Source organism: Ostrinia furnacalis, unplaced genomic scaffold (genome assembly GCF_004193835.3).
Source record: "Ostrinia furnacalis isolate ACB-3 unplaced genomic scaffold, ASM419383v2 OfSCF0635, whole genome shotgun sequence".
NCBI lineage: Eukaryota > Metazoa > Arthropoda > Insecta > Lepidoptera > Crambidae > Ostrinia > Ostrinia furnacalis.
The window spans coordinates 1-21,835 of record NW_021130874.1 but is presented as its reverse complement, the minus strand read 5'-3'; the positions used below and the strand labels follow the sequence as shown (position 1 = coordinate 21,835).

The following is a 21,835-nucleotide window of genomic DNA, read 5'->3' as shown; positions in this document are numbered from 1 at the left end:
CAAAGAGTTTTCCATGGATACTGACAGAAGGTAAAATGCATTTAACCTCTTGAGCACCTCTTTACTAAAGTGATAGTGAAAAATATATTTGGCTGAGTACCTACAAACTTACTTTAACCATAGCCATAACATTAACCGGTGTTTTTGTATGGAGTTTGACAGATTTTTGACGTTTGTTAGTTAAAGTAAGACAACTCAGCCTTAGTTTAATACCTATTCAAATCAGCCTGAGGTGGAATTGTGTAAAGCAATCGTAATAATTTAAGAGTTCATAACGTACGATAAAGTCAGTTAAACAAAGCGTTTGACAGATTAATCGTACGTTATGAACTGTCAAATGATTACGATTGCTTTACACAATTCCACTTAGTTCCTGGTTTAGCGCGTTCAATCAAACAAACTCTACAGCTTTATTTTATTATGTAGTATAGTAAAAGTACTTGATGTTTGACCCACTATCGTCTATAATTTAGCTGTAACTACGTTTTTCAAGCTGAAGACATATATTCATAATAAGGTCAAGTTTGCCATGCTTATTTTCACGGTATTTCACACGCATCTTCAGTAAAAAGAGCATAACAAAGAAAAAGATGAAAAAGAAAAAATAAACAAAAGAAAATAGTTTAACCCACGTCATCGTATCTTTATTATTGTGTACCAGGGATGTTCTAGATATCCGTAACCGAAACTTTCGGATATCCGAAATAAAAAATATCCGAAACCGTAACCGTAACCGATTCAAAAGTTTCGGATAATTTCGGATGTAAGCAGTTTAAATTGTTTTTTGTATAGGTACATATTAAAATGTAAAGGCTGATTTACATTTATAATGCCATCAAGTACCTATCAATTTTTATTTTTATATTACTTTTTAATCGATGTAAAGCGTGCGGCCATGAATGAACCGTATTGAACAACTATTGCAAATAGCATTTAAAAGCACAGATTTCCGTAACCGTAACCGAAACTTTCGGATATCCGAAATAAAAAAAACGTAACCGTAACCGAAACCGGTATAAATAATATTATTCCTATATCCGTAACCGTATTCATAACCGAAACTACATAATTTTATCCATAACATCCCTATTGTGTACTGACGTCAACTATTCAAAATAAAGAATGGAAACTGGTTGGCCTCAGATTTGGCACACATACTAAGTAGGGACTCGCATTTCACATAGCACAATAGTTGCAAAAGGTGGTCAATTGTTTGGATTTAACTATTGGTCCAATCGAAAATTTAATTATTTTTGAGAATTTTTTTATTTGGTAACTAAGTAATCATTTTTAAAGATTAGTTATTAGGTAAGTAGGTAATTTTAAGTTTTTATGATCCCATAAATTAAATTAAAGTTAGGTATTTATTATTCTTGATACAGTTGAAAATTGTAGTTTACTTTTGATTCGAGGATTTTTTGATTTATTTAAAACTTTATTGGACATAAAATAAGGTTTCAAAAAAGTATTAAAAATAATTAATTTACTTTATTAGGGCATGTATTTAAATGATCTTTTTAAATTAGCAAAAACGGCAAATAAAAAAATCTAAATGGTCATCTATTTTAATGATTGATCCTCTTTCTTTGAGACATAAAATAAATAAAATCGATCGATATTTTAACCTTTTAGAACTACGCAAAAAAAAATTGAGATGTAAAAATTATATCTGATCGTTACTTGTTGGTCCTCAAAAATAAAAGAAATGAGCACCAAATATTCAATATTGTGATACTTTTTTAAATAATTCGATTTGTATAAATTATTTTTTGTCTATATCAAATAATCTTCAAAATAATTATGTTATGGTACTTATTTTTATTAAGTTGTAGTCAAAGGATGGAAACTATTTAAAGGCACTTGATGTTCAAAGATTTTTTTTTATTAAAAAAGCATACTTAACACGTTCACACTGCGTTATCGGGTCGAATTGACCTTAGGTGCTGGATGCGTTGGTGCGGGATGCCATGAAACCGATTTTTTCTCATTTAAAGTAAGATAAGATAAAAGTATAAATAATAAAAAAATATATGTTATGTTTGTTGTTTTATTTAATGTCAAACATGCATATTCATTGCAAGTTTGTTAAGGCAAACTTACATATTATTTATAGAAGCAGACATAATGCAAGTTTGTTAAGGCAAACTTACATATAATTTATAGAAGCAGACATAATGCAAGTTTGTTAAGGCAAACTTGCATATACTTTATAGAAACACATTAATGCAAGTTTGTCGCTCGGAAACTAGAAAGTTTGATTTAAACTTGCCTCAAGTTTACATACTTGCCATGGCAAATTTGAAACAAAGCTTCATTTTTGATACATCAAACTTACTGCAAGTCAGATTCAAGTTTAAATTGTTATCTGGGCATGGTGTTTATGTTTTTACAATATTTTAATAACTAATAAATTATACGTGGTAAGTAGAGATCAGTACATCAATAAATAAATAAGGGCCTCGTATTTATGTTGTCTGTCTGTCTGTGTGACTGTATGTATGTCTGTATATGTGACTGTGTGTGTATCTGTTTGTAAGATAAATTTAATCTGAAGTTTGAGTTAAAGTTGTACAACAAAAATACGAGGCCCTCTTGCGTAAATAAAAATATATTTTTGTTGAGGGACTGATATAATCAGTTAGAGTTCTTTTTTATTGATGTACTGATAATCCGTTTTTTGCTTCTTTAGCATTTCAGAATGCCACCAGTGTCACCCTTAAAACCAATTACGTAGAATCTTGTAACTTAGTAGGTGACGTAATCGGTAAAATTTTATCTTGTATTTAAGTAGGTAATTTATATTGTTATTGCTATTTGTCTATGAAAATAAGACAAAATATATGTTTTATAAACACTTAAGAGTCATTTACAGTAGTAAAGTTTGAAAAAAATATTGCTGTGAAGTACAGAATCACTTTCGTGGCATCAAAAAATTCAAAACGTTAAAGCTTCCAAACGAGACTCACTATTTGACTGATTTACTGAGAATATAACCTTCACATCAAGCGCTACAATTTTTGTTTACAAAAAGTTGAAATAAGTTAGAAATGAAATTCGCCACGAAGGTGACGATGAGAACCGTGGCGATGAGAAATAGCCAAATATTATGTTACCTTTAATGAAGATCATTCATAATTTATCCGTAGATCAACTAATATAGACCCAATAATTAATATAAAGATAAAATATAATAAAAAACATCATTTATTTTTAAAAGTGCACATACAAAAAAGATCAATTAGTTTTTAGAGGATCAAATAATATTGTCCCCTTTATTAGGGGTTTTTAAAAGTTGGGACTCAAGAGGTTAAATATAAAGTAGAATACAAGATATTTAGCAGAACCTAAATTTTGTAATCAATTATTTTTGCTGAATGAGGAGGCGTACTGAATTAGAATTCAATGACAAATAAATTTTTACCTAACAGTCGTTTCAGTAAACTTGAAATTTAACACATAGTATTAGGATTCAAATTAAGCACAAATTTCTGTGTAATTTTAAATGTATTGGGACGATTTAGGAATTTATCTTATAATAAAATTTATGCATAGTATGTGGTATTTTAAGTATGTTGTATTTAAAGATAACGTTGTTTTAGAAGTCAATTCAACTAGTACTGTGTGAATAAAGTATTTAGTATGAATTACGACGAATATTCGACAGTGCCAACTGATGAAGACAGAGAAAAGAAGACAAAAAAATATTGGAAGCCGTTTCTGAGACAGGTGAGTGAAAAAAATAAATATAATAAGATTACAAAAGTTTAGTTTTTTTCCCGAAGTTTACAAACTTTTAAGTTACTCTATAAGGTCACCTCCAAAAGACAGACGAGATTTAAGGGACAAATAAAACATCTTAAATTAATTCGTTTTAGACAAGTAATACTATATTTTTATACCATATTTTTAGATTGCCAGTTTTCGAGATTTTTTGATGTTATGTCGAGTGAACCCGAAGTGCTCAGCTCAGTGCGGTCCGGAGGTATGGCATCGATCGTGCCAGACAGTGCATCCGTGTACAAGGACGTCACGTCCAGCAGCTTATGTAAATAATGTGAAAATGGCAGAGAGGGTTTAAAAATAAAAATAATACATTTAGTTTGTTAGGAAAAGTAAAAACAGAAACTAGCCTATTTTTTGCTTTTAATGCTAGGGTTCAATTTTTCTAATATAATTAGATGCCCTATTAAAATGGCAATGCCAGATTTTGTATGGAAGGTGGCGTCTTTTTTTTTTCGCGCGGCCATCGACCAAACTTTGTTTTTTGATTACAAAATAGTGTAATAAACCAAACTTTCTATGGCATGTATACCTCTAAACTCAGTCTGAACTGAGTTACGAGCATTAGAAGTTTGATGATTTTCATACTAGATTTGCTTTTTGCGCGCAATTTTTGTAAGAAATAGCAACAAAATATTGCGCTATTTTTTTATTGCGCTGATTCTGCTGCATACTGATGTCTGGAGCCTTCAATGGATCATATTGTTTGTTCACACATACAATGTCACTATTTTGAAGCAATTTTTTACAAAACTTGCGCGCAAAAAGCAAATCTAGTATGAAAAGCACATCAAATTTCTAATGCTCGTAACTCAGTTCAGACTGAGCTTAGAGGTATACATGTCATAGTAAGTTTGGTTTATTACACTATTTTGTAATCAAAAAACAAGGTTTGGTCGATGGCCGCGCGAAAAAAAAGACGCCAATTTCCGGCATTGTCTTTTCGTCTGTCTTTTGGAGGTGACCTTAATACATACTATAGTTATAGCACTTAACCACACTTTACTCAATCAGTGCTTCAGTAAATAACTGTCCAATAACTTTCTTAAGTGTCTAATGACTGGCAGTTTACCCTATTTAAATTTTGGCAAAAATTTGCCTGTGGAAGCCTTTAGACTGGGTTGCACCCTTGCACTAAGTATCTTACTACAAACAATTTTCCAAAAAAAAATTTTTCATAGCAATATGACGGCCATTGCAATGGGACCTCACTCAGCATAATGCCGGTGCCTGTGACCCACGATACAGAGGGCCACGATGCGTTTTCAGTGTAGTATACACCTTTTGCCCGTGGCTTCACCGGTGTGAAATTTAGTTTGTCACAGATCGTCATAAATTATAGCCTTTATGTTATTCTGGGTTTTATACAATAACTAGCTGACCCGGCGAACTTTGTTCCGCCTTAATGGCAATAAATAAGCAGACTTTTTTTTTAATTTCGAACGGGATAAAAAGTATCCTATGTTCTTCTCCTGGCTCTAAACTACCTCCCTGATAATTTTCAGCTAAATCGGTTCAGCCGTTCTTGAGTTATAAGTGGAGTAACTAACACGACTTTCTTTTATATGTATAATAGATACTGTAAATATTCATGAAAATCCGTTCAGTAGTTTTTGCGTGAAAGAGTAACAAAAATCCAGACATCCAGACATCCAAACTTTTGCATTTATAATATTAGTAAGATTACAACTCGATCTAGCTAACTGCGCACCCCGCTGGAATGCGACTCCCCTCGCACTCACCCGCACACCTCCCCGCGCGAGCCCCGTCTGTACAGAGCGGCGTGTGACGCACGGTGCCAGGCCTGGCTCACTCCGCGCGGTACATCCGATAATTACCTACAGCGAAGCGCCCCGCCGGCGGGTATTATATCAGTCGAGTGTCACGCGCGCGCCCGTCAGGACGCTGGCGTGCGTTGTAGTATGATTATAATTCTATGATCGAAGTATTATTGATAAATGGACATAAAGAGAAAGAAATATTGTGCGGCGTTCGGGTGTTTAAATTCGAAAGTAATCTACCGGATTCATCTTTTTTTTTCGCTTCCCAAAGATGCTGAAAGGTATGTTGGCCAAGTGGGTAATCAATAATTACTAGGATAGTATAGGAACCTAACCTACTATGACTACTGCTCAGAATGCGTCACTGCTGGACAAAGGCCTCTCCCAAGGTTTTCCATAATGAATGCATACTTACCTACATACGTACCTCATTACAAATAAGTAGATTAATATTTTTTCACTAGACAGCAACCCTAACAGCGTAAGAAAAGTTCAGAGGCACGCGATAGAAAGAGACAAAACTTGTAGGTGAATAAAATTGTAGGTACGTAGTGCTGTGCGAGCTGAATTCCACTGTATCGCGTCGTAGCAAGACTCGCATTTATTTAAATCGTCTTGCGGAGTAATCCTTCTGTACCTGTACTATTACTTATTCTGTGACGGTGGGCTGATATTAGAGCTTCATAGACTTAGCGTCGCTCAAAAATCAAGTGCCTAATTTTGAAAAAATAAATATGCCAATGTGTTCCTTTACCAAAAAGGAATATTTTATGTTATGTAACGTTTCTTGATGAAGTTATTATTTAATAAGTTATTGACAATTTCCTTTTTTTTTGTATGGAACTCAACATTTATTTTTATTTTATTCGTTATTCTTAAGCTTTCTTAAGAAATTGACTTTTGTATTATGTAACGCAACATACAGTGTGAGTCACGTTAAAGTGTACATATGAAAATAGATGAAACTAGACCTATTTTTATCGACAAAAAAGATGTCAAAAAATTTTTGAGATTTTTTTTTAAATTTTTATCGAATTTTTTTTCTTCCAATTACTTATTGTAAAGAAAACGTAATAACTTTTGAATTAAGCGGCATATTCTGATAAAATAAAAACAGTAATAATGCTAAATAACAGGCGATACTAAAAAAATACATAAAATACACAAAAAAGGCCAAAAAATAATAAAAAATGATACTTTTTAAAAAAAATCTGCTAAAAAATTCGTGTTTTTTTGGTTATTTGATAAATTTCTCCAAAAAATGCCCCTATAACCGGTGGTTTTTATTACTTTGTATTATTTTCTATCGTATTACCTTCGTAAAACCAAAAATCGCATGTCTCTATCCCTATCACAACGTTTGCAATGATTGTTTGCCAAAAATTGCCAAATTTTGTAAAAATAACTACGCCAATGTGTTCCTTTGCCAAAAAGAAATATTTTATGTTATGTAACTTTTCTTGATAACGTTATTATTTAATAAGTTATGGACAATAATTACTTTTTTTTTGTTTGGAGCTCAACATTTATTTTTATTTTATTCGTTATTCTTAAGCTTTCTTAAGAAATTGCTTTTTTTATTATGTAATGCATCATATAAGCTATATTATCACCAAGGGACGAATCCCGGAAACCCTCGGTACATTGTCATTTTCGACTTTAAAATAAAATTGAAAATTTAATTCATATAATTTTTATAATTCATATTTATTTTTTCAAAATTAGGCACTTGATTTTTGAGCGACGCTAAGTCTATGAAGCTCTAATATCAGCCCACCGTGTGACGTCACGGCTGCCGGGTGCGCAGTTAACTCGACCGGTAGTGTACCTTGCTATTTATAAACTGTGATGACACATCCGTTATCTAACCCGATTCAACAAAATATTCACTCGGTACTTTAGCGTGAAAATGTTAACAAAACAACGGCCGAGAGCCGCACGAAGGGTTCCGTACGAAATATTTCTAAATAAAGAAAAAAACGGTGGGGAAGAAAAGTTCTCGAATGGCAACCACTCGAAGGAACGACGACGGAAGACGTAGCTTGGGCAGGCCTCCTACTAGGTGGACCGACGATCTGGTGAAGGTGGATGGAAAGTGGATGCGGGCAGCACAGGACTGATCGTTATGGAAAGCCTTGGGGAGGCCTTTGTCCAGCAGTGGACGTTATTTGGCTGAAACGAACGAAAGAAAAAAACTTTTGAAAAACGAACAGTAGCGAGCCACCAGGCATGTAAAGCTCACTCGTCTAAAGCCCGGTCTGTGAGCACGTAGAATTTTGTCCAATGACCCCAAGCTACCCATCCTTATCGCTCGCGCGTAATTATATTGCTGTCGCGACTGAGCGACGGGCCACAGTGAGTGTGCGAGCGCGACAGCAACATAATTGCGCGCAAGCGATAAGGATGGGCATCTTGGGGTCATTGGACAAAATTCTACGTGTTCGCAGACCAGACTGTAATAGGGTCTCATTTTTACCCTATGGGTACAGAACCCTAGAAATAGTCAGACATTGTTACGTGTGTAGGTATACATTGAAATAAAGAAAAAGTCATTGAATATTCATAGGCTCAACAAAATGCTACAGTTTGGTTATTTTCATGTTAGTTATTTAAATATTTTCTACATTATTTTGTCAATCTTTTGTTTTAATGATAATAGTAGGCATACAGCGTTCAATAACAGATTATTCTGGAAAATAACATTTACACTCGCGTACAAAAAAATACGCCCTGTTGCTTTTTTACAATTTTATTAGTATGTTCGTTCATTCGTTATTTTTACGTAAGACAAAGCAGGTATTTGACCGCAATCGTGTCAGATGCAGTCTAGGATGTTACTTAATAATATCTGCCCTGAAAGTCAGCCATATTGACGTCGACTGCTGGACAAAAGCCAGTCCCCCAAAGATTTCCACAACGAACATTTAGAATTATTTAATAACTAGCTAACCCGGCAAAGTTCGTACCGCCCCTATGTTCAAAAATAATGTAGGATTCTTATGGTGAAAGAATTTTTCAAATCGGTCCTGTAGTTTCGAAGCCTATTCAATAAGTTCGTTCGTTCGTTTCAGCCAAATGACGTCTTCATTCAACGTCTTCTTCGTCAAATTCAATAAGTACAAACAATCAAATCTTTCCTCTTTAAATAATATTTTTTATCAGCATCATTCTAACACAGAGGCAAAAAATAGACGTTAGTACTACTCCCCACGCTGACCAGGTGGGTTGGTGGGGAGACCTGACCATTTTAGCCCCAGGACGTCCACTGCTGAACATAGGCCTCCCCCAATGACTTCCACATCGCACGGTTGGCAGCGGCCTGCATCCAGCGCCTTCCTGCATATAAATCATTGGGGGAGGCCTATGTCCAACAGTGGACGTCCTATGGCTAAAATGATGATGATTGAAGTACGCAGATCTTCAAATAGGTATATTGTAGTATTTTATTCTTTCTCTATCTAAACCATCTAATAATATGATTTAGGCCATGTTTTCATTCTAGGACAAACAGATTATTTTAATGCAATGTTGACTTAGAAACATCACTTGAAATCTCATCTAATAAAATCATAGCCCCTTATCTTTTGCACTGGAGTGTAATACAAATATTTTTACATCAATGTTTCTAATATTACAATAAAGAAAGTTTGTTTGTACATAAATACATTTAACCTTCAAAATTATGTTTGTTGTCGACACGACAAGTAGAAGACAGCCTCTGACTTCAATAATATTTCCGGTTTTTACAACATTTTTCATCACTGCTCCGCCCCTATTGACTGTAGGGTGATGTTAAAAGCCTAAATCCTTCCTCGATAAATGCGGGCTATCCAACACAAAAATAATTTTTCAAATAGAACTAGTAGTTCCTGAGATTAGTGCGTTCAAATAAATAACAAACTCTTATGCTTTGCAATATAAAGCAGAGATAAGTACGTGTCTTAAGTAGGTACTTAAACTTAAGTGGTTTTCGAAACTGCTATTATTGAAGGCCTACGCGAGCAGAGACGGGTGTTTGAAGTAGGTTTTAAAATACATTGTTATTTAAGACGTTTGAAATACATACTATGTATTACATAGACAGTTTTGTATCATTTAGTTTATCCGTTAACATCGTGGGGAGCGCTCGGATGCGTTGTGAAAATCCTTGGGGAAAGCCTTTATTATCCAGCAATGGGACTATTCCCATCTCTCGTTCCCACCACTACAACTCCTGTGTAGCCAGGATCTACAGCTTGACCGCCAATAACCCAACTAGTGAAGGCCAAGTGTGTCCCGGGGGAAAGTTCTGTCATTGGACCACAAAATTAATCAGAAGAACACAGGAGTTCGAATTTAAGGTTCAACCCTCCATTGCAAGCGGATGACAGACAAGGTGACAAAGGTTTAGTAACCTTTAAGAAAACTTTGTCCAGCAGTGGACAAAGTTAAAAGAAAGACTAGATATTAATTGTGTATTGTATTGTGTGTGTAAACAGTTCTTTTCAATAATGAAAGGAATGTTAGTTAAGCTGGGGAAGAACAAGGTCAAATGTGTAGAAGAAGGGCCAAATTCAAATAATGTTTGTGGAAACCGTAACGAAAATCGGCTATTGTTTTTAAAACAGGTAGGTTTTATTTTAATTATTGACTTAAATTTTATTGTAAGTAGTTACAGTCAGTCAAATAGTTCGTGACACTCAAAGTGGCCAAAAAGTTGACAACACGACCTAAATATTAAGAGTAGGCGCACACCGTTGATTTTTCGTCGGCCGATAGTTTAGTCGGGCAGTTGATCAGTATGGGCATGTATGGGAGTGCGCACACTACGCCGATTCGATTTAGCCGATTCTTCATACAAATTAAAATCGTCCACAACTATCGGCCAACTAAAAATCAACGGTGTGCGCCTACTCTAAACAATAAAATAAAAATATATAAGACGGGTTCTACCGTGATTTTTTACCGTTTTTTGCTTCAAACAAAACCTTAATTTCAGGATCAAACTATTTAAACTTTACAAAATTATGCTCTACCAACCCTTACCCATGTGACATGCAATAAATAATTTGAAATTGAATTTGAACTTACCAAGTTTGTACGGAACCCTCGGTGCTCAAGTCCGAATTGCACCTGGCTGGATTCTTATTTATTTTTAACCGACTTCAAAAGAGGAGGTTCTTAATCTGTATTTTTGATCTAGCTGTTCGTAGCCAGCGGAATATGGACCCCCTACCTATCTGTGGGCCTCTGCTTGGGCACCCCGACGGTGTACATCGCGCAAATGAGGCGTGAAGTCAACTCCACCGAAGCCGTGTCTCCTGAAATGTCATCTTGGATCTGTGAGTCACTTTTGATATTTAACACGTTGACTGCCAAAGTAAATTTAATACTAATTCGCTAAAATTGAATTTTTTGCTAATCGATGTGTAATGGCTTGAAATGAATAGTTATTGTTAAAAAATATTTTTTTACTATTTATATTGACATATTATACCCATAAAAAAAACTGTCAGCCACCCGTGCCTGACGCGGCCCGAATGGTATAAATTTCAGTCACAGCGCCATGTCAAGCATTTTGTCAGGCACAACAAAATCACGTTTCTGCGTTTTGGCGGGAACTACCGTGTCGCATTGCTTTCCTCGCTTTAGCCCTCGTGAATACTATCGCTCTGTCCGGTTGCTGTCGGTCAACTGTCAAATTTCGGTCGTGTAAAGTCGAGAAAGACAGCAAGTTATAACTTACTCTCTTCAAAGCCCTAATCAGCCTAATTTTTGACTGTAATGTTTCAATTTTTTACACAAATAATAATTTTAATAATTATGCTTAATAATTTATTCCGAAATATATCGTAAACTTGTGATTTTATTAAGAATTTCAAATATTTGTCGTGTTTTTACTAAAATTTTCATTCAAACCTGTGTTAATTTTTATTTAGGTACAAGAGTTGCAGGCCATGCTGAACATACTTTGTTGGGGGCCACGTCAGTCATTTAAAATAGGAAGTAACGCATTAAACGTGCCAGGCGGCCTACTGCGGTCGTTTGATTTAGATGCTTCAGTGTCAGGCTCCAGTGACTGACATGGCCCGAATAGGTTGCATGTTTGTCAGTCACCGGTGACTGTCATGGCAGCCTACGTGTTAATCATCATGAATCATCAGCATCATCATCATCATCAACAGCCCTTTACAGTCCACTGCTGGACTATGAGCCTCCTCCACTATAGTGGAGGGATTTGCCATAATCCCCACGCTTGGCAGGCGGGTTGGAGATCGCAGTTTAAAAGATTGATGTTTTTCAGAGAGCGCTGCTGCCCGTTCTCTGTTTCATGTGTAGTCCCTAAGTCGCCTCTTACGACACCCGTGGGAAGAGTAGGGGTTGGTGACAAATGTATTCTACTCTGCCGTCACCACACGGCTGAAATCATCAGCATCAGGTGATTGAATCTCCACTGCAGGAGTGCAGGAGCACAACCCTCTAATTTACCAGAGGCAAAAGAATACGTTACGTAATAAGTTGCAGGGGAAGACGCTGGATGCAGTCTGGAAATCATTTGGACAGAGGTGCAATTAACGGGACTATTCCCACCTCTCGTTCCCACCACTGCAACTCCTGTGTAGCCAGGATCTACAGCTTGACCGCCACAAAAACCCAACCAATGAAGGTCAAGTTTGTCCCGGGGGAAAGTTAAACTGTCATTGGACCCGCAACGAAATTAATCAGAAGAACATAGGAGGAGTTCGAAATTAAGGTTCGACTTCCCTCTATTGCAAAGCGGATGACAGATAACAAACAAAGATTTAAAACCTTTAAGAACACCTCTGTTAGGTGCAATTGTGTATAGATAGATGACCCACGCTGAACTGTCCCGCCAAACTCAATGACAGGGGGGCGATACCATCGTTCAACTATATGGTTTCCAACATGGCAAAAATCGGAACCAGCGATCCGGTATTGACGGTGGCGCCCCGCTGTCAATGTCATCGACAGGACAGTCCAGTATTTTGGAACTATAAAGCAATCGTATTCATTTGACAGTTCAAAACGTACGATAAAATCTGTTTAACAAGGCATTGTTCAGCAGTGGACGTCCTGTCTGATGGTTGGTGATGCACGTCGAAATTCAGAAACCTCTGAAAAAATATCTACTATGATCATTGTTTTTACAATGTTAATCGCAATTTTTCCATATTTTCTCAACCATTTGACGTTCAAATCTTCCCTGAATTACTACGAAAAATTACACACCACATATTTAAATCAGCCCCCGTTTTCGAATCTAAAGCAAGACAAACGAACAGCAATTCATTTATCTACAAATATAAAAACGACGCCGTGTGAAAATGCTCTTGATCGTCTAACCACCAACATGCTCCTAACGAGATTCGAACCCGCCACAACAACGTTATTATTGGGCACCAGACAATCAGGGGGTGGCACAATATGGTTCTTGGTAGTAACAGTATAGTTAAAAAAATATGATCACTAACTGTTGAGCTCCGTTGGTAGTAATAAAAATGAATGAATAAAAAAAGTATGAAAAATTAAATTATTAAGAGAGATTATTATGAAAACAAATCGGTAGTAAGACAAAGAATAGTATTTAGAATATTATTTGAGCCAATATGGACCCTACGCGCACACAACGTTACATCCACGATCTACCACGTAGTCAAGTAGTCACTAACATTTTTTAATCGTTAAAATCTTTCCTTCTTACTACGATGGTCTACGCGCTACAAGGACGCTACGAACATGCTACAACTGCTACGACCAGTCGCTACGACTTCTGTAGTAGCGTGTAGCGTAGTAAACGTGTTATATCGACGATACTTACGCCCGTATTCACAAACATTACTATGAGGTCTCAGTGCGCCTGGACGCACAGGGTCACACACGAACCAATTACAGAGCTCTATTAAACGCTGTGCGTTCGATTTGCTGCTTCACTTAAGCAAGCATCGTTTGTGAATACGGGTGTAGGTATTTCCGATTATTTACTTACTGGGAAGCCTCGGGAAGCCTTTTTGTTAATGAACAATTTTTAATTATTTTTTGAGCATGCAACCACAAATGCAACCCTGCGTTTAGGATCGCTAGCTTTGTCGTGATTATTGTTTTTATAATGTCTGATTTTAGAATGTTTTTTTCAGCATCAGCCTTCGGCTACGCGTCGATCCCTGGCGTGTTTCTCCTGGCATACCTGACGACGCGAATTGGTAGAAAAAGGACTTTCAATCTTGTCTCCATCAACATGCTCGTGGTAGCTACCAGCTACTATCTTAGCAGCACTCCGATGCACATCATAATAACTGAGATACTCCAAGGAATACCGCATGCTTGCAGCGTTTCCACCTCTATAATAGCTCTGGTTGAGTACACCTCCCCTGAAAACAGGGGCTTGATTTGATTTGGGCAGCTAACACTGTGGGTACACTCACAAATTGGAGGTACATCTGTGTGATAAGTTATATGAATGCGGCATACGCGTTATCTTCTTTCTTCTGGCCCGAATCTCCGTTATGGTTAGCAAGTAAAGGTAGGTTTGAAGAGTGTAAGGAATCACATAGATGGTTGAAAGGGAGGGGGGACGCCGCTGAGAAAGAGCTGGAAAAAATGATCAGAACGCAAATGGAAAACGTCAAAAAGCCTTGGAGTTGTAGAAATATGTTTCAGTTTTTGACTTTAAGAGAGTTTTACAAACCTATCATTCTTTCTTCAATAATGATGGTCATGTACCATTTATCAGGTAAACATGTCTTTACGATGTATGCTATAGATATTTTAAAGAAAATCACGAATAGCGAAACCGCCGCGTACAATGGCATGTTAATTCTGGATGGCGTTTCAGTATTCTGCATGTACATAGGCTGTGTTCTTTCGAAATTTTTGAGGAGACGCACTCTGCTTTTCGTGTTTGGACCTTTAGCAGCTTTATTCTTGTTTTTAATGTCATTATACTTATATTTAGTTAAGTTGTCTATCGTCAACGAGAACAAATATGTGTCGATTATGTTACTAATAGGTTTTTCTACAGCTATAGGGTTAGGACCCATCATTTTAGCTACTTCTTTGTATGGGGAGTTGATACCAACCAACTACAAAGGGCAAGCTGTGACAATAATATCCTTAATATTTGTGTTAATACAGTCCACTGTACTTAAGACGTCTCCGTATGGTTTTGTAGCTATAGGAACTCATGGTATGTTTATGTTCTATGGTATTTCAGTTACTGTATGTTTGTGTGTGTTGTACAAATATCTACCGGAGACAAAGGACAAGACCTTGCAGGAAATCGAAGACCATTTCAAGAGAAAGGAATGAATGTAGGTAGTTAACGTTTTGACTAGGTAAATCTATATCTATCTACTTACTTTTTTAAATATATAAAAGGAGAAACTGACTGACTGACATATCAACGCACAGCCTAAACGGCTAAACGTAGGCACTTGAAATTTGGAAGGGACGTAGCTTAGGTACCGTAGAGGTGCACTAAAATTCCCACGGGAACGGGAATTAGCGGGAAAATCCTTTTGTATGAAAAGTCTAAACCGCTTAAGTTAGACGCTTGAAATTTGGCATGCAGGTACCTTAGTGAACTTAAAGCTCAGTTACAACAGGATATTGCAAAATTCCCACGAGAACGGGAGTTAGCCGGAAAAAACATTTGTATGAAAAAATCTAAGCCGCGTAAGATAGATGAAGGGGGTAAAACGGGATCCACGCGCACGAAGTCGCGGGCGGCCGCTAGTTTTTCTATACTAATAATTATTATAAATGCGAAAGTAACTCTGTATGCGTCTTTCTTGGTCTTGGTTTCACGCCTAAACCACAGAACCGATTTTGATGAAATTTGGCATAGAGATAGTTTGAGTCCCGAGAAAAGACATATGATATGAGTTTTTATCCCGGTTTTTGAATCAGGGACGCGCGCGATAAAGTTTTTCTGTAACAGATTTCCACGCGGGCGAAGCCGCGGGCGGAAAGCTAGTACCTATTTAATATGTCACCAATTGTGAACTCTGTCATATTATAAACTGACGTAGTTAGATTACTTACAATCTGACTTTTAACCTAACCCTCTGTTATTTATAATCTCACGCGTAATATTTTAAACTGATGGAGTTCGTAATTTCACTTTTAAAATTGCAATTGTGTTGTACCTAAATAAAAAAAAATCTTCTAATGTAAATAATTTATAGGTAACTAGTTACCTACTTTAAAAGTTACCGCAATTTTAAAGGTGGTGGTTACTAAGGTTTGAAGACCAGTGAATTTTGGTCCTAAGATGACCCACTAAGTAAGTAAGTACGCGATTTATACACTACTAACCCGTTCGCGCTAAGTTTGCCGGTCCGTGGAATGCGCGTCCTCTCCCCCAACCGCGATTAAACGTAATTAATGTATCTTATTTTAAGCAAATACAAAATTTTTATCAATAATAATAAATAAAAAATATTTTAAATATAGTTTGATAAAATTATAGACGCTTCCCTTCGAGTGACGTCATATCGCCAGCGGCAAACTTAAAGCGAACGGATTAGTAGACTATGTCGCAGTAAGATAGATAAAGCCGTAATACATTTATAGTTAAATACCGTAACATAGTATACGAAAGCGATTCATCATTATCTATCTCACTAGGAATAGGTATAGTTATAGAACGGTCCAAGTTTAGTAGGTCGTAGTATACTACGACCTTGCACCTCGCTCACTACAATACGTAATTTATTTATTTATTAAGTAAATAAATTAAGCCTAATGATAAGACGGTCCATTTAGAATACTTAGTGCTAATTATAATACCTGATATGGTTGTTACTTGACTGTTACTCGTTATATCAGCGCCCTAAAGTATGTTTAATGTAATTACTGTTACTTAATGTAATTACTATCAGTCTAAATCTTATAACTTATATTTTCAATGTATCGCTGTTGGTTTCTATAAAATAAATAAATAAATAAAAAATCAATTTAATTATTAATGACATTATTAGCTAACTAGCTTTTTTAAGTAAGTAACTAGGCCTACTAACTTTTAAGTGAACTGTATTACTTAGAATCCCTTTATTCTTAGTCTTACTTAAAGCCTGGTCCGTGAGCACGTAGAATCCCGTCCAATGACCCCAAGCTACCCATCCCTATCGCTCGCGCGTACAGTGGCGGATTTACAAATTTGCCGCTAGTAGGCCATTCAATTTTTGCCGCCCCTACCTACTGACTTTTGAAATTCAATACGTTAAGTTTAGATTGTGAACTTAATGATAGTTCTGTCAGTTAATAGATTATTATTTCAACCCGTTATGTACTGAAGAGTTTAATGTTGACCTAAAAACAGCAGTATGTACTAATCCTAAGGTGGGGAAAGGCATGACTTAAAAATACCTACACTATATGAACACAGACAAAATAATGTGTGGTCAGTAAACATTGTTTTTGGTAAATATTTTTATTGCACTTATCAGTTTAAAAACAATACAAACAATTTCTATTAAAATATAACATGTTAACAATCCAGTTAATGGTGACAGACAATGAGATCAAATAAGTTTTACATTATTTTCNTCGCGCGGCCCGCGTGTGGAAATTACAGGGTATTTTGAATGTATGACACGTAATACATTATTTTTGAAAAAAAATGAACAACAATTTTTTAGATAATTAAATTTTCTATCATTTGGTGAAAGAATCATTAAAATCGCTTCAGCCGTTTAGGAGGAGTAGGAAATTTCTTTGGTGAAATTAGAAGAAAGTTAAGAATTTTTTCTGTCAAAACTAATAGTTGTAACAAAAAAAACGAACAACAATTTTTTAGTTTAAGATATTATACATCTCACACATATTTTTTTTTCTTGTTTGGATCATCCATTTAGGAGGAGTAGGGATTCAAAGAGAGGTCTATTTTGCAGTTTTACCTCACCTATCGCCTTAAGGTGATGAATTTTAGGAGTATGTCATGAAACCAAAATTATTAGCATAAAAGAGCTTGTTTTAAAAAAAATCTTTTTATTTATGATGGGGAATTTACTACGGCGTTGTAGCAGAGATTTTCCGTTTGTAGATCGTAATAATTTCGAAGAATAGGGATGTTTCGTGGATAAAGTAAGAAAGTAGCAAGAGTTTGAATAAGACCGTCGGTGAACTTACCAAAAAAAAAAACTAAATGTATTTTTCACTTTTTTAAACTTATGAAAATTTGAAGAGATGAAGCGCACCAAAGTTCAGCAGATGAGGCACATGACGTCAAGGCATGCTTAAAAATGTGGCGATTTGTGTCGTCACGCGGAATTTCATCGCATCATTATCTTCGTAATTACTTGTTTAATTGAAAAATAAAAATATCCTGTGTCCAATATTTTTTGATAATGTAAAATTGACGGACCAAAAGTCTTTTTTAAAGAAACTAGCCTATTCCTATGGCCACATTCCAGCTCCATCATCAGACCCTGCAGTTTCCCTTAGAGAATTGAAGACTCATGATTTTCAAAGTAGCGTACCTACTTACATAACATTAGGTACTTGCTTATACAGGGTGTCCCAAAAACAATGGATAACCCTTCAACCATCGATAGGCCTCGCCATGGTCTCCCTAACGTCCAATTTTGACCCCAGTAAAAATATCACCGTTTTCAAGATTTTTAAGTTTTTGTGCATTTTTAGAAAATTGTAATGAAATTATTTAGGTATAATAATAAATAAATACAAATCAAACGAGCCTAAACTCGATAAAATCGTTTATTCCCGGAGTTGCTATGGGGCCACTGGCATTCCAGCTCTACCATCAGATCAGCTCCATGTCATCACAATATTGCATTGTCACCCGAATTACATGTATATCCGAAATTTGAACTCAATCAATTGATGAAGGATTTCTAATAAAAAGACAAATACATTTTCAGTTTATTCTTCATAAGTGATAGACAAAAGCAGAAACATTTGCTTTTTTAGGCCATAGACAATACTGGGTAGGTACTAATGCGTTCCAATAGGGATGATGACTGGGTAATGAAATCGAAATTCTATTTAGTCCGTCAGACAGATAATTAGAAAATATTAGACTCATATTTTTTATTTTTTTCCATAATCGAATAATTACAGTATTATATTGAGTTGAAATGTCGCGTGACGTCACATTTGAGTAAAAATTCTACTCAAGCGTGGCGTATCGCGCCATTTCAACTCGGTGTAGCACTGTTATTATTTAATTATGAAAGGAAAAAAAACTTATGAGTCTAATATTTTCTAATTATCTGTCTGGCGGACAAATAATTGAAATTTTGTCATCTAGCCTAGTTGTCGTCAGGAAGTTGGTCTAACTAATTCAGCTTGCAACTAATTCAGCTTGCAAGATTCCACCCGAACAAACATTTATGTAATTAAAAGCTTGTAATAAAGTCGGGTTTGTTCAAATTTCGAGAACGACTGAACCGACAAAAGCATTAGAAAATTTACGAAAAATAAAATAAAATTTTATCCCGTACCAAATGTTCATGGATTTTGTTATTTTTATTAAATACCTTTACGCCTGAGTTAAATGACACCGACATCAAGGTTCATCAATTTAAGTTTAAAATAATAGGCAGTAATGTATGAAGAAAGAGCTTCTATTCTGTATCTACCTATGCCCGTGTATTTTTGATCGGTGTCAAATCGGAGTTTTTGGTGCGGGGTACGCGGGTGTTGCTCGCGGCCTGAAGGTCAAACGCCCAAGGTCATTGAGGACTCTAATCGCCTTAACGTCAACAATCCAGACACGCTTCTCGATTCTGCGATACGATTGGTCAAAACAGCTGACGTACGCTGTTGAACGACCAATCGTATTGCAGAATCGAGAAGCGTGTCTGGATTCAACACGTTAAAAGTTACCGTAATCGGGGCTCAGGCTTTAGGTATAGATCGTTTCATCCACGCAGGACGCGCCCCACCAATGTTTGGTCTCGGTCGCGCGGGGTGCGGGGAGTTTGATCCGAGCAATCCGAGCGTTTAGTGTGTGTGCGTGTGCACTCATGGATAATTTAGTGTGACACTCTTATCACTCAAACATTAGCGGAAGAATGGTGGGGCGTGTCTTCGTGGATGAAACGATCTATTATGGATTATTATGATATTGTTGTGAAATCTACAGGATCTCTATAAACTAAGTAGGTCCTAGAACTTAGTTTTTAAAATTAAAATGATTTTTATTAATAAAGTTATCTAATAGAAAATTAAATTCGTTGTTGCTGTTGATTTCTCTTCTGCTCCACCTATAATTTCATTGCCTGTTTCATTTTTTGATAGTTTATTGTCATCACTTTTTACTTTTACATTGTCCTCGTCATCATTGTCATCATGTCTAATCTTTTCTTTTCTAACGTTGTTCTTATCTTTTGACACCTCTTCCACTTTATCAGTTGTTAAATCCTTATATTTACCATTTTCATAAACTTCGTAAACGATATTTTTAATTTTTTCCCTTGATTTGTCGTTCAGTTTTTCATATTTATCAAAAACTGTGTATTTTAATGTATCTTTGACTAAATTAGACAACTTCCAAACGTTTCCAGTTCGCGTATGCTCTTGAAAATCGTTCACAAGTAATTTCAAAGCCTCCTCATCTGCCCCAACGAAATGATTATCAAATTCCATCAACAATTCGTTAGATTTTATACTCTTTACAAACTTCTTCAACCTTTCTCTTAATTCCGATGGTTTCTCATTCATCAATTGCTTGATAACATTCTTGAAATACATCCTGAGTTTTGGATTAAACAGAATAGGATCGTACACTGTCTTCTTTTTTTCGTAATAGCCCTCCAATTCTTCATTTACGACTTCTAAAATGTTGATTAAATCTTCATCTTCATATTTTATTATGACATTGCCGATTTGCGTCAAGAAATCAGTCAATATTTTAGTATTTACATCGTTAGCTCTCATGGAAATTTGTGGGGAGAGAGCTTTATACAAAGTGTCAATGACAGATCTCAGTTTAGTTAGGATTGGCAAATGTTGGCGGTCGTTCGTTGAATCGAAAAGAAAAGAGGTCTCCAGGGCTAGGTTCACGCCTCTAGGGTGTATGGTGACATGTGACGAAGCTGCGAAGAATAATATTGATTGTTAGAAGGTGCACAAGGTGGACCGACGACCTCATAAAGGTAGGAAGGCGCTGGAAGCAGGCTACCAACTGGGCGATGTGGAAATCATAGGGGGAGGCCTACTTATGTTCAGCTATGGCTGAAATGATAATGATTTGAAGACTTCTTAAGGTTCGGCCAAACCAACGCGATCACACGCGATCAGCCAGCGTGCAGCGATGGCGACCAGACTTAAATGCATTGATCGCCATCGCTGCACGCCGGCTGATCGCGTTTGTTTGGCCGAACCTTAAACGAGAAAGCTCCTGCCTTACAACTCACCTCATCAGGAATCCGCAACTAAAAGAGGAATAGCTACTTACTGCCAGCACACAACAATGCTGTTTTGTTATGGCGACAGACTTGGGTAAGATGGTGGCAGCTAGCCAGGTGGACTTAGAAAAAGCGCTACCACCGAATAAAAAAAAACTACCCTAGGAATGGAACCCGAGACCTCTGGAGCTGAAGCAGGTCTCACCACTAAACCACAGAGGCGTCTTGAAGGTCATAAGCTTGTTCGTTCGTTATGACGTCCACAGCTGGACAAAGGCTTCCCCCAAGGATTTCCATAACGACCGGACGACCAGCTCGCATCCAGTTTCTCCAGCGACCTTCACCAGATCGTCGGTCTACCTAGTGGAGGGCCTGCCAACGCTTCGTCTTCCGCCACTTGAGAACTTTTCTGCCCCAACGGCCATCAGCTCTAACGAGCTATCATGTGCCCCGCGCATTACCACTTTTTACGGTTGCAAATTGCAAATATAAAAAAAACAGAAGTTTCGACGTTAGACCAGTTAGACTGCCGATTTTTTACTACTTACTTATTTAAGTAAGTAATTGTATTATAAATAGGTACCTACTTTACTCTATTGTGCAAGTTTCGATACTCACCCATTAATATTAGTTTAAAAGTGATGACCAAAAATATCATTTTTTGAAAATATTCAGTTTAGTACTTACTGTAAGCATTTTGTCCAAAATAAATTCGTAGGTACATAAAACAAGTCGTAGTTGAATTTACGACATAATAAAACTTTGCGATTTTATCGTTAGGTCATACATTTAGTACCTGGATACAGAGGCGGGGCAAGACCTAAATTTGATGTGGGCAAGACAGATTTCGCGAGGCCTTGTTCTGTGGCGATTGGCGACCTGAAGACGGATTTTATGAAATAA

The 21,835-nt window shown here is 36.4% G+C and overlaps 1 protein-coding gene across 4 annotated transcripts; it reads left to right on the top strand.

Annotated features, from left to right (window-relative positions):
• The first annotated feature begins 1,084 nt into the window (after positions 1 to 1,084).
• Positions 1,085 to 14,880, top strand: LOC114366470 (uncharacterized). Of its 4 annotated transcripts, none has more exons than XM_028323344.1 (4): positions 1,085 to 1,201; positions 3,600 to 3,726; positions 10,744 to 10,882; positions 13,697 to 14,880. In XM_028323344.1, exons 2-4 carry the CDS (start codon positions 3,640 to 3,642, stop codon positions 13,951 to 13,953), a joined length of 483 nt encoding a protein of 160 aa, XP_028179145.1. In that variant the 5' UTR covers positions 1,085 to 1,201; positions 3,600 to 3,639; the 3' UTR covers positions 13,954 to 14,880. The 4 variants fall into 4 exon arrangements, with proteins under 4 accessions (XP_028179145.1, XP_028179146.1, XP_028179147.1 ...); XM_028323345.1 differs by lacking the exon at positions 1,085 to 1,201 and adding an exon at positions 1,287 to 1,308 and having other exon boundaries at positions 3,603 to 3,726; XM_028323346.1 differs by lacking the exons at positions 1,085 to 1,201; positions 3,600 to 3,726 and adding an exon at positions 9,827 to 9,936.
• The last annotated feature ends 6,955 nt before the right edge of the window (positions 14,881 to 21,835 follow it).

Excerpts from the sequence above, each read along its gene's own strand:
- LOC114366470 (XM_028323343.1), top strand. The coding sequence starts at position 10,052 with ATGAAAGGAATGTTAGTTAAGCTGGGGAAGAACAAGGTCAAATGTGTA. Across the intron at positions 10,169-10,743 it reads GGCTATTGTTTTTAAAACAG|CTGTTCGTAGCCAGCGGAAT; the intron begins GTAGGTTTTATT and ends TTTTTGATCTAG. Across the intron at positions 10,883-13,696 it reads TGAAATGTCATCTTGGATCT|CATCAGCCTTCGGCTACGCG; the intron begins GTGAGTCACTTT and ends TGTTTTTTTCAG.